Source organism: Tyto alba, unplaced genomic scaffold (genome assembly GCF_018691265.1).
Source record: "Tyto alba isolate M040663 unplaced genomic scaffold, T.alba_DEE_v4.0 Super-Scaffold_5, whole genome shotgun sequence".
NCBI lineage: Eukaryota > Metazoa > Chordata > Aves > Strigiformes > Tytonidae > Tyto > Tyto alba.
The window spans coordinates 23,054,597-23,068,059 of NW_024881326.1; the positions used below are offsets into that span (position 1 = coordinate 23,054,597).

General features: G+C 43.3%; 1 protein-coding gene across 5 annotated transcripts in view; it reads left to right on the forward strand.

The window, feature by feature from the left end:
• Positions 1-619: 619 nt before the first annotated feature.
• KLHL13 (kelch like family member 13) overlaps positions 620-13,463 on the forward strand; it is an 85,747-nt gene continuing 72,903 nt past the window's right edge. For 2 of the 5 annotated variants that reach the window (XM_042807152.1, XM_042807154.1), the window contains exons 1-2: positions 620-734; positions 10,733-10,797. Coding sequence is in view for 1 of the 5 variants with exons in the window: in XM_032991832.2 (XP_032847723.1) it covers positions 10,823-10,828 (6 nt within the window). In the remaining 4 variants the exon portion in view is untranslated. Of the gene's footprint in view, positions 735-9,283; positions 9,591-10,732; positions 10,829-11,719; positions 11,739-13,463 lie in introns of those variants that run through there. The other 3 variants (XM_032991832.2, XM_032991834.2, XM_042807153.1) reach the window with 3 other exon arrangements.

Genomic DNA, 13,463 nt, shown 5'->3' on the forward strand with positions numbered 1-13,463 from the left:
TATGCTTTATCACCCACATTGAGTCCATCTCGGCATTTTGTTCCTTCGCTCGCTCCGCATCCACCCATCCCTCCCTCCACCCATCCATCTGTCCGTGTGTCCATTCGTCCATTCCTCTCTCCCTCCCTCCATCCATCTGTCCACCCATCCATCCCTTCCTCCATCCATCCCTCCATCCCTCCATGCCTCCCTCCATGTCTCCCTCCATCCATCCATCCATCCATCCATCCCTCCATCCCTCCCTCCATCCATCCATCCATCCATCCATCCCTCCATCCATCCATCCATCCATCCATCCATCCATCCATCCATCCATCCATCCATCCATCCATCCATCCATCCATCCCTCCATCCGTCTGTCTGTTCGTCCACCCCTCCATCTGTCCGTCTGTCCATCTGTCCACCCGTCTATCTGTCCACCCATCCCTCCTTCCCTCCCGCCCCGCCCCGCCCCTCGGGCACAAAGGCCACACCCCTTTCCTATAACCCCGCCCCCTCCCGCTCCCGCCCCTCCCACTCCGCCAGCCCCACCCCCCTTGCCGCGCGTTGCCCGCCACCTCCCCAGTGCGCATGCGCGCAGGCCCGCCGGCTGTGTTGGCGCGGCGGTGACGCGCGGGGCCGGGAGGCGGGGCCGGGTGGGCGCGCGCGCGCGCGGCGGGGCCGCGCTCGGGACTTCGGGGACGCTCCGGAGCGGGGCCCGCGGCCGGGGCCGGGCGGGCGGCCGCGCTCCGCAGGTGAGGTGGGGGTTGGGTCCCCACGGGGCCTGTGCAGCCGAGGGCGGGGGGGGGGGGGGTCGCCCGGCGGGCAGCGGGGCCGCCCTCGGTGAGCAGCGCGGGGCCGGGGCGACGGCGGGGGGGGGGGTCCTGCCCTGAGGGGATCGCTCCTTGCAATCCCTGCGTGAGGGGGCGGGGGGGTGTCCCGGTTGCGCATGTAGGGGGATACACACACCTCTCCACCCCCTTCATGCCCCTCTGTGAGGGGAAACCCGGTTTGTGAGGGAGGAAAATAGGGGGTGCCCTGCGAGGGGGAAGGCGGAGGGGTGCGCTGGGGGCAAGAGGGAGAGAAGAAGGGGTACCGTGCCTCTGGGGGTGCTGGGGGGGGGCAGGTTAGCGAGGACAGGCACAGGGGTCCTGCAGGACGGGGGTCCCGGGAAGGAATAGCGGGGAGCAGTGCAGGGCCTGACCCCGCTGGGGGTTTGGTTCGGGACCCGGCTGCTGTGCTTTGTGCCTCTCTGAGACAGCGTCTTCCAGGCTCCTTTTCCAGGCATTGTTTTGCAGTCACTGTAAGAGTTGTTTTTTTTTTTTTTTTCCTTCCCCCGACCAGTTCTGCTCATCAGTGTTTATTGTTCCCTGGTCTTTAAATAGGCTGGTCGGGGTCTGGGTGCAGGAAGGAGTTTTGGGGATCAGTTCTGGGATGCAGCCATTAGAAATGGGGATGTACTTGTGGGTTGTAATTAACTTGACGGTTTCCTCTTCTCCCTCTTTGCATAAAATTTAGGCCAAGCTCTGTTTTTACTAGGTACTGTTCGGGACTTTTTGCCTCCATATGAAAAGTGCGATACCAACTTGAGAGCCCTTGGAGTCTTGGCTCGGGTCCTGTGTATAATTCAGGATGTGCAAGGTGCACATCTATTTCAGCTTTGTATGGCAAAGGGCTCTTTAGCTTGGGCGTTCTGAGTGTTAATGAAACAGATGCTGACTTGGACCTGCTGTGAAATCTGCATCAGAAATATGTTCCTTATCCATTTAAATATGGCTCATACATTTGAATAGAATGCCACAGAGGAGTCTTCCTTATTCTTTACCCAGTGAGCTACACACAGAGATAATGCTAATGACCAAACCTTCAGGGCACTCTCCCCACTTCTCTGATTTCATCTTAAAGCCTGTTCAGCAATCCGGTTTAATGCTAGAATACGCTGAAGAGTGTTGATAGTAAAAAAAAAAATTGTGTAGTAACTAGGATTAAATGCCATCCTAAATGCACGTAGATTCTGTGATTTTCAAAATTGTGCTTTTCAACATCATCTTTCACTTCTGAAGTTCAAAAAATTGTAGTGAGCTGCCAGCACAAATTAGCATGCTGCTCTGCTTCAAGGAAGCAAGACTGTTTCTAGTGAGCCTTGGCTTGATACCAGGTGTCAAAAATGAATTAAAGTGACTTTGCCCCAGCCAGCATTTTAAAAAATTCTTTTAAAGAGTTTCTTCTGCTCTTCTGTAAAAGATTCACTAAAGTGGAAGTCGTCTGAGGCTGTAGTTCAACTGTACCTGATCTATAGCAGTAATGGTGGGTTGGGGACTTCTGCGACTTGTGATATCACTGGCACAACTTATGGTGATGCTAAGCATGAAGCAGATCAGCAAACTTACTCAGCCAGAAAAAAAGGGTCACGCACAGACTCCCTGATCCAGTTTGCAGTGCAGTCCCACGAAGGACAGCAGAGCACGTCTGGGGAGATGATGAGCTTGGGGATCATCTTAAACAGCCTCTGAGGATTTGGCTCGCTCAAAGGAGGGCTGAGTGGGGTGAAGCAGAGAAGGGAGTATGTCCAGCTGATATGGCTGCAGAGGCAGAGTGTGAGATTGATGATGAATCCTTCATTAGTGTGGTCCAGCTATTAGAAAGGGGTAATTAGTTCTCACTACAAAGAAACATGTTCTAGAGACTCCAAATGAATTTGCAGTGTGTTCTGCTAGGAGTGTTTCAGCTGGCACTACTGTCTCACCTCCACAAACACCACAACAAAAGCTGTCAGAAACACTCTGCTTTTTCATGGCTGTTACGTTGTAGAAGTAGCTGTGATGCTTAGCACATGGCTTTTTTTTTTCTTTACTCTTTTAGTTGATATATCTATGCTGTCAAAACTTTCTGAGAAGCTGCACTATTGGCAAAAATTGAACAATTATGAAGCATTTGTTTTAAGAGCTAGCAGTCTCAGAGGAAGCGTTGGTTGTTTGGCAGTTTCACTGTATCAATAGTACAAAACTTTTCTAATGACTCAATATGAAAGTTGACTTTGATGGCCTCGGGCTAGGTTCACAGGGATGGATGCCTTTGTCACAAATCTGGCATTGTGTATCGGGGTGTCAGTGTGAGTGGGAGGTAAAAGCTTAAATAGATGGGGCAACATATGTTCTGCTTTCCTTTCAAGGTTCTCTGCTTTGAGCTTTTAAAAATTCTCACACCTGTATTGCATTGTCAGAATACTGGATGGAAATTTTTTTACGGTTTTCTTTTTAATGGTTTGTGATGCAACAGGTTTCTTAAAATTGGGAGATGAGAACTTTATGGATAAATTAAAAATGCTAGTGTGGAAGAAACTTTTCTTAGTGTATTTGCTATCCCTAAGCAAAGTGCCTTTGTTTAATTACATCCTAGTTTTTCAGTGTAGTAGTTTCTGGAAGAAAAGGCATGCTTTCAGTGCGCATTCAGGTTAATTGGTAAATTTGCTGGTTTCATCTGAATTATTTTCATAGGACTTTGTCTCTAAGGGTTTTACACAGTAGTAAGTGTTCTGGGGTGAAATCACACCTATACCATGTAGTGCAGAGAGCCTGTATCCTGTGTCAGAAGGATCCAACAAGGGAAAGTTGTAAGTGCCTTGAGATGGGAGATACAGGAAATTGCCATGTGTGACTTGGTGTTCCTGACAAGAGTGTGTCAGAAGTGGATTTCTTGAAGATATCTTTTGTATTATGAGGTAAGAAGGGATCTGTTTGAACCCAAGAGGAGCTTGCAAGCTGGAACAAAATTTAATTCTGACTCCTTTAATTAGCCTGTGTGTTTCAGAAGACTAACAGTAAGAAAATTCAGAGGTCTTTCCATGTTCAGTGTCCTAAGTGAATTTGATGTCTTCCATGCTTATTTTGAAGTGAATCAGGTGTACTAATATTTTGAAGAAGGCACTGATTTATGTTTTCAGTATTTTTGCTTTAAACTTGCTGTGGGAAATACGTAGTTCTGTTTCCTTTTGTGGAAACAGTGCTTTGTTGTAAATACTAATGACACTGGTCATATGATTTCTCGGGGCTTTTGTTTTAACTTCTTTGTGATTGATGCAGCTGCTTGGTGATGTGTTCTATAGTTGTGAAATGTGTGAGATATATTTGGCAATGCCAACACACTCTCTGTTTTTAAAGCTATTCTTCTTGGTTTCTTTAATAGGAAATATCTATGATATGAGAAGGCTTACGTACAGGTGAGAGTAGAAATGAAAATAGATTGTGAACAGAAGTGTTGCTTTCAAAGAAGTTCTCAAAGCTTTTGCTCCGACTTGAGGTTGCTTAAATTTTAGGGAAGACTTAAAACCTTTTTCTGTTTCTATACTAAAGGACATCAGTCTTACCAGGTGCCCCATGTCTGCCTGAACTGTCAGGTTATGTGTTCTGCTGCTCCTTTCCAAGGGACCTTGCTCTGGAGGGGTGCCTGGACAATGGTGCTATCGACAGGGCAAAACTGCTGATGTGCAGATGTGGATGGGACCAGAAGCGGAACTGGCTGTCAGCAGTCAAAGCAGCAGGACTTTTTACACATGATCATGATGTCAGGCACCTTCCGTTGGCTCCTGCCTGCTGGCATATGTACTTGTCTGTCCTGCATCTTGGAAGTCGCTTAATTTGCCTCAAGGTGGGAGGTATAAGCTGCTTCAGGACCAAGGTCCTGTCCAAGCTGTTCCCCCTTGCTAGTAGAAAAACAGTTGGTATGAATCGTGTGGGAATGGGTGCACAAGTCTCATGGTTAATACCAGGGATGCAATGATTTTCGTGCCTGTCCTAACTCTGAGGACTTCAAAGTAAATGTTTTAACAGGTATTGCAGTGCTCAGCATCACAATGGTTATGAATGTAAATTTCCATCTTTGCAGGGAAGTGAGGGAAGAACTTTCTTCTTTTATTTTTGGTGAGAAAAATAAACGGAAAGGGCAATTTTGACAGTCTATAGCATTCAGGAATTGCAAACCAGGATTTAGCAGCATGACAAATGAAAACCGCGATAAGTTGTAAACGAGCTTGAGTACATCTCCGGGTCAAGTGCAAACTGTTCTTACAAGGAAGGTGAGGTTCCATGTGACAAAAAAAATAAAGCAGAATTTTTGAGGTGTACAAGTGATAATGATTAATTATTAGAGAATCATGTAGGTTGAAGAACGCAAAAATAAACGTCTGAATTTCAACCCAGTTCCTTTTTCCTGATTGTTTTTTGGGATCTCCATGCGAGTGGTCTGTTCTAGTGTCGAGCTGAATGTGTTCCACATGTGCTTCATTTAGCATCGTGGGAACTTTGATTCTTTTGAATAACTGACCTTATCTGATAATGCTAATATGAAATAACCAGCAGTATGTTAAGATGATGATCTGAAATATCCAGCAGGTTTTTACTCTACTGGCACAAAACCCAGCTCTCTAAAGTTGAAGCTCTGCTCATGTTATACGTTGTTTTAGTATATTTTCTACAGATTTAAATAATTTTTTAAGAAATAAATGTGAAAGATTTATTTTAAGCTTGTTCATAAACCTGTTGTGGATTGAAAATCAACCAACAGATTTTCACTTGTGGAGCAAAATCTGATGCTAGAGGCTTTGGAGGCAGTTTGGTGCTGCAGGTACCTCATCTGATGCATCTCTGGGTGGTCCTGTCTTGTGCCCTGATTTCCCGCTGCAGCTCCCTTGGCAGAGCTAACGCTTGTGTTATTTCTTTCATGCTGCTTATCTCATGGGAAACTAACCCACTCGGGAAGGTTTTTATCAGTTTGCTAACTCACCCTGTGGCTACACCTTGGTAGCGCTCTCACAGGTAGAGCGGAGGGAAAGCAGGATTGCTTCTCCCAGCGGGTGCTGGGAATGGAGCATCAACCTCAGCACTGCAGGACTGAGGCAGTGCTCTCACTTCAAACCAGTCGTGTTTCCAGGTGCCTTTGAAGATACGTTCCTGGGACTGCTGTTCTCCAGCTAGTTTTCCACCTGTGCAGGAGCCGAACGATCTGCATAAATTAATGCTTTCAGTAAAATCTTTACACGAAAGCATGAATTCTGCACTACAGTAAGGGAGGGGGAAAGCTTTTGTGTCTGCTCTGGAGGAATCCAGGCACTGGCATGCATCCTGCTCACCGATGTTATTTGGCTCCTGAAGGAAGCCAGGAGGGAGAAGTGGGCTCCTCTTCTGCCGTGTCAACTTTTGGCTTCTCGGTGCCTGATTCTCAAGTAGCTTCAGCGTTGCGAAACAGGCATGGTTCTGGGCAAGTTTATGGCTGCCCACAGATTTTGAATAGAACAGAGGAAGTGAGTAGCACACCCGTTATTTAAAGCAATTCACGAGTGGCACTAGAATCCTACAGACGTTGGCATGTATTCTGTATGTATATTTTTTTAGAAGCTGATTATCCACCACGGGGGGCAGTCATAGCAGACTTGTATTAATAGTTTATCCCCTCCCCGCCTCCCCTCACTGATCATCTTTCCGCTCCCTGCTAGTGAGTAACTTTAAGTAGTAGCAACTAGAAGATACAAAATATGTACGCAGTTACATTGCTGTCACTTATTAGAAACTGTATTTTATTTCTTGTCTGTGTTGGAAGCTTTTAACAGAAAGCGTATGTAACCAGTTTTGTTGTCTAATGTTAAATTGTAATTTAACAGCGATGATGTTACATCGAGATAATTTAAGCTGGGATTTTGTGTTTGCTTTTCTGAGTTTATTTTTATACAGTGGAATTAAAGTATTTCCATCAGGGTATATACTCTATGAAATACGTTTTATATAAACTAAAGACTTGGCAAGCTTACATCTTCAAACTGGAAATCATGAACTAAACTCTTGAGATACAAAAGAATCAAAGGATCAATCTCGATAATTCAGCAATACTGAATCTGAATTTACTAGATTGCTCGAGTTGCCTTATGCTGCTCCCTTGGTGGCTATGCAAAGCAGACCAGTCTCTTGCGGCTGCTCACATTTGTCACGGAGGCGTAACGGTAAATCCGTAATCATTCACTGTCTCCGTTCTTCATTAGACTTGGGCAATACAAACCACTGCCATCTTTAATGGGAGAAGGGCTAATGTGGGGAGTTTTGTAATGCAGGTGAGACTTGGTACCATATCTCTCGCCAGAGTTTGGACATCAAGGACAACATTTTCAAACAGGGAGTTTTGTTATTTAAAGGAGAGCAGTAATGAGATGATCATGTTATTGGCTGTCTTGGAATTGGTGGAAGGGTCGTTAACGCAGCTTCTCACCTTAGTGATGTTGGTGGTATCGCTTCCCATGAGAGAGCCTGGCCCACATCTTTGCAAGTAGGCTAATTTGTCGGGAGTGGTTTAGTAGTTTATTTTAATGTAAAGGCTGACGACATGGAGGAGTTTGCAATGGGGCTCTAAGTGCACCACAATACAACTCCCTAGTATCTCCTTTTACCAAGAGATTCAGAGGTGGTTTGTGTGTAGTGTTTTTTGGTTTTACTTGTGTTTTTCTACCACAATACCTTAATTTTATTATTTTTTTTCTTTATTAATAAAATGGCTTTGCTGATCTATATACCTGATGTCATGGACTTCTAGAAAGTTTGCTATTTTCAGTTGATACTAAGTTTAAGGATTTAATACTTAACTCCTTTTTTTTTAAAGAAAATGATAATAATTAATAAGAAACTATATTGTATAAACTCTGAGTACATTAACTGATGTTAATACTATCCTATCTAGTCAATTGTCTTAATTTTTTTTTCCCTCTAAAATTGATGGTACTGTTTAAGAGCCACAGCGATGGACCAAGATCTTGGTGTCATAGTTTTTTGCATGCACAGACCAAAAAGGCAGTTTCTGTTCTCAAAATTTGTTATGCTGTTGTAGTCTGTCTTTCACCTGTTATTTTTGTGGGGTTTGTGTGTGGTGGGTGGGGTGAGTCCAGCAGAACAGCAAAGCAGTTAACATCGTAGGCAATGTCTTAGCAAGCTTGCAGTCTAACTTTAGCCTATGGTGGCAGCATTTTTCTCTTTCCAAACTTGTAGCCTTAAGGCAACTTGATAGATTTTTACCAGGGTCTCTTGCCTCTCTTCAAGGGCAGAGGCTTACATGCGGTGCTGCTGCAGGTGCTCACGTGGCTGTCCTGCCTTGTGCAGCTCGGTGAGTTGTATCTGCTCTGAGAGCGAGGGGAAATTACTTCTCTGGAAAGGGCTGAGCAAATGCAAGCAAGATTGTCCCTCCTCTTAAAACTCATTCCTTGGGTGGTAAGTGTGCCAAGAGCCCTAGTTTCTTTTGGATGCCGGCAGGGGTTTCTTGTCTGGTTTTGCTGTTGGCCATCATTCTTGGTTTGTAGAAGGAGCAAGTATTTCAGTGAGGGGGGCTTGTAAACCTTACCTCTGGCAGCTGAGACAATTACGTGAGCTCTTCCGCGGAATGCCAACCAAAATAAGCTGGGGTGGTTTAAGCAGCCTAAATAATCACTCTTTGTATTGGTTGATCCTGAGTAAATAATTTAGAAAGTACCTACGAGCAGCTCAGCTGGCAGCCTTCTGGCAGAGAGCAGGGACAAGCAGCTGAGGGTGCTGAGCTCTTCCACCACACAGATGTATCTAGAGGACATCCAAACCCAGGGCAGAGGTTCACAGGCTGCCTGACAGGCAGAAACGTGAACCTCTGTCCTGCAAACAACCCTGTGAATACACGTGAAGCCAGAGAATCCCCAGGTCATTGTCCTCATAGGGAATGAATGTATTTTCTCGTTAGGCTGTAGTGATCTGCTGGTGTGGAGTGAAAGAAGTGGTTGAACGTAGGCATGGTTTATGGGGGTGCAGGGGGTGGCTGGAGTGCTATCCCTGTTCTGCCATTGCTGCCAGGCTGGGGGGCACCGTGGGACGTGGTGCGGGGCTGCTGTGCAGCAGCATCCTGTCTTCTGCACGTGTGTACAGAAAAGTCTGTGCTCCCATTACTACTTTAGATTGTTTACTCATTAGTGAAATTAATGGTAGGAGGGAGTTGGGCTGGAAAATGCGAATATTCAAGAGATGAGGTTGCATGGCAACACTTTACAGTCTTGAACGTGGGGTTAAGAATCAATAATGGTGGAAAAAGAAAATGGAGGAGGGAAAAAATGAGTGGGTTGGAGGAAAATCGCTATCTTTGTATTGACTTCATTGTTTCAGTGCCATCCCAGATGTGTCTAACAAGTCTGACATTGTTTGAGATTTTCATTACTGAGGGCCTTTCATAAGGCCCTCCGCTGTAATGCTTGTGTGTGTCACTGGAGTCGCCTGACGTGGCTTTGCAGAGATGCAGGTTATGCAAAACGCTCTGAAGGGGATGGTGGGAAGCCTGGATCTTGCTCCCAGTTTTAGAGGGTTTCTTGCCCCCAGGAACTGCTTTCTAACTTCTTGTCTTTCTGGCTTGCTTCACCAAAATGTCCCTAGAGGCTTCCTGATGACTTGTTTGTGTCGTCCCTGACACATTAATATTCTTTTAATTATGGAGCATGTGTCTTGCTGATGGTTGGCGTACATAGATATGCATCTATTAAAAGCAAAATAATTTGACGCATTTTAAGGAGGAATATCAAAAGATAGAAGAAGTAAGACTGCGGTAACCTCTCAAATCTTCAGGTAACTCCTTTGTTTTGGTTACGAAGTTTGAATGTCCCATCGTGTTTAATTTATTTTCTGTTACTGTTGGTTAACTTGCGGTTTCCTATGTGATTTTGTTGTTAGTATTGTTTCATTGTTTTAACTGGATGAAAAACTTCAGGTTAGCAAGGGCTTGTAAATGAAGAAAATGTTCGTTCATTGTATTGTAGAAGTGACCGTCACTTACTGTTGCTAACTGAATGTGAGAATATGAGTTGCCAAGTGTAATGTTTCGATTTTTTTTTTTTTCTGAGAGGAAACGGAGAGGAAGCAAAAGCCGCCGGTGTTGTTGCTGGCGTTTCCTTACTCTGCTTTGCATTAGAATGAATAAAAAAAAAAAAAGACTGCCATTGCAAATGACAATACTGCTAATTGCTCTTTGCATTTTGGGGTAGCTTGCTGCTTTTCTCCTTTTCAATTGGATGTGTTATCTCTTCAGGATTAAAAAGAAAAGCAGTGTCTCCAGCTCCTGCTCTTCAGTTGTTCATGCTGGCCAGTAGGACGATTTCCAAGTGGCTATGGAACCTTTTGCTGTAACGGTGCCATTTCAACTCCCTTGTGACTGGTGCTCTTTTTGCAAGCCCAGCCTGATAGCTTCTTGCTGTAATACCAACTGTGGGGTTAATTTATGAAGAGTGTGTTTAGCTTGGTATCACGATGCAAGGTGTTACTTCTGTTAAGACTTCTGTACCTTCTGTGAGTTATATGCATTTAGTGATTTACATAAAATGGTGGCTTTACTTCTGAGATACACAGAGACACTGACTAGTTTAACAGTAAAAATTAGCTCTGGCTCTTTTTTTTCCATGCTATTGTTGAAATTGATTTTTATTTGAAGCTGTGGTCTTGCAGAATTGTCTTTGAAGTACTCTGTATACGTGGAAAAAAGAGTGGGATGCCACAGATTTGTTTTGAGTGATGTGAACTTTCGCTCCAGGCAAGAAGTGGGGCTATCCAATTTTCCATTCACAGTAGAGACAGAGCTCAAAAAGCTGCAGAAGCCAATAGTTAACTCTGTTGGAGATGTTGTACCCTGCAGTTCTTTAAAATAACATCTACAGTGAATAATAGTTTGCAAACGTGTGTGACAATTTTTTTTCTCTCCCTGAACCTTGTTCTAGATGTCAAAATTAACCTGGACTACTTGGGAATGGCGAAACATAGCCCTGGGATCCTGCCATGAACAGTAAGAGAGTTGAGATGCTTTGTGTATGCAAGTAATTATTTTTTTTAATGGCTAAACCCCAGTGAAACTGTTCCTGTTCAATTAACATAACTAGACAACACATTGTGTAGTTCAATGTGGATGTGCTGCCAGCTCTTTATGCGGTTAAGAGGCGGTACAGTAAGTCAGAGGGGTGGCTCGGGAGGGAAGCACTCTTTGGAAAACAGTTCTGGGGAAGCCTGCAGCCAGTATGACACCGGAGGTGGGAAGACAACTAGGGGTGGTGCGTTATGGAATTATTGAGGTAGTAGCTGAAGAACACTTTCCTGTAATGTGTAATTATATTGTGAGACTCCACTGTTATCTAGTGTATAATTATATTAAGACTCCATTGTCACGGGTTATCTTGAGCACAAATAAGTTTGAAATGTGATTAGACAAATTAGTGGAAGAAAAAAAAAAAAAAAGTGCATTGCAGAGTGGTAAAGACTGCATTCTGGATGCAGTTTGTGGGAAGTCCCTGAAACGCTGGCTGAGGGAACCTGCCGGAGTACAGTGTCCTGTTACTGCCATCACTCCTGAATTGGCTGCTCTGAGACAGGTAGCTTGGCTAAACAGGTCTTCAGCCTGACCTTTCCTATCTGGCGCGTGTGTGGTGTTTTCCTTATATGAAACTTGCCATTTACTGGGTGTTGATTAAATGGTTTATGCATCCAAGGAAGCAGGCACCTTTAAAGATATTCTTATGTTGATCAAAATGCTCAGATGTTTTTGTGTTGTTGGTAGCCTGAAACTTTCTAATTTGAAGGATATATAGATAAATATTCATGTATGTACGTGCTCTGTATTCTTTATATAGCTTTTTCCAGATGTTGCAGTAGGCATCCTTAAATTGATGCACTGAAAATTATTCTGATGAATTTTCCCAGTACAAAATAGATGACTTATGAGAGACTGTGTGGGTGAGTAGCATGCTTGTAAAGTGTAAATTTTCAGCAGACGCTATTGATGCTATTTGTCAGCTTTCACTGGGACAGAAATTAGAAGGCTTTTGTATTGTTAAATATCATGATTTGGATATAGTCTATTGGAAATGAACAGCTCTTGGAAACTCCTGGATCTAAATTCTTTACAGCAGTTGAAATGCTTCACGTGCAAATGTTCAAATGAAAAATATTTAATTTTCTTTTGTAGAACTCTCTGACCATGTCATGTTTAATTCTTCCATGGGAGCAGTGTTTCACCCAGGGTTTTCAAAAGCTGGTTGGTATGCTTGAAATGTTAGGCGCTGTTAATATGTTAAACATCTCAGAACTCTCCTTTGATGAAAATACTGTAATTATTAAATTGTTGTGGACAAATTATGTAGCCTTAGGTCATTTATTAGAATAATTGATAAAGGCACAGGAAGCTGTTTAGTTCTTTGTACAAAATAGTGTATGTAACAGAAGGAGATAGTTACGGCTGATTGCTTTCTGCTTTTTGAGAAGCTTGTTTAGTTTAGTAGAAACAGATAAATGTATATTTTTGTAGATTATTAAATAGTTTTGAAATCTTACTAGAATGCAGCTAAATCTTCAGCTTGCTGCTTCTGATCATGGATAGAATGAGCTAACAATTTAAGCTGTGCTGTTTGGAGATAAAACATTCATGCATTTTAAACTGTCCTATTTAGCAAGCTTCACAGTTTGAAAGGTAAGGCAGAGAACTTTGCTGGTTTGCTTTGACAAAACCTTATGATTTCTTGTGGAGTTGAGAGCAAATGTATATAATGTCAGAGAATAATCACTCATGCAGTGTAGTTAAGAGGAATTTTAAGGATGGAAATGATTCTTGATACAAGTTGGGGCATCTAGAATGATTTTGGGTTTTTTGTTCCCTGCCAATCTGTTATCTCAAAGTTGTGTGGCTTCCCTGGCTCTTCTTTTGAGGCGATTATTGGAGCCCAGAGAGCTGGACTGTTGTACTGCTGTTCAAAGTCCTCATGTTTGGGAGGTTCTTAATGTCCCTTTCTAGGGCAAGGAGAATTAGAAATCCAAATCTCATCTTGGCTATTAATCCTATAGTGTTAGAAAATGTCCACATGCTATTAAGTAATAAGCTAAATTACCAACATGTGAAACACATCTTATTCAACTCTCATGTCATCTGTTTGGCTTATGATAAGCCAGTGAGTGGTGTGTGCTGTGTTGTGATATGGATAGCCTTAGGAACTAGTGTTTCCTTAATTATCAGTTCAGTGGTTGTGTCTTTTTAAAGCATGTTCAAAATAGCTGTCAGAAAACTAAGGAAAACTAATGCCTTTAAGTTAACCTGCAACATGGTGTTCCCTTAGCTTCTACCTTCACCCATTAATAACACTCCAAAATTAGTGAATTTGTTGAAAGTGATTGATATTTGAAATCATGCTGACTAACCTGATCTAGAAGCATTTTTCCCAGGCCTTTATTTGCATATTTTTTTATTTATTTATTTTTTTTTTATTATTATTCTAAGGATGTGGTTTAGATGAAGCCTGCAGGTAAAGGATGTGGCTGACGAAAGTAACAGCAGATGAGAAGGCTCAGAGTTTAGTGGAAAGTGATTTCAAGGTGGCATGTCACATGGATACTTGAATGGTAGCTTAAGGAAATACCATGGATTTAATTTCTCGGTGAAGCGGGTGGCTCTGATACTCTGGTCTGTGA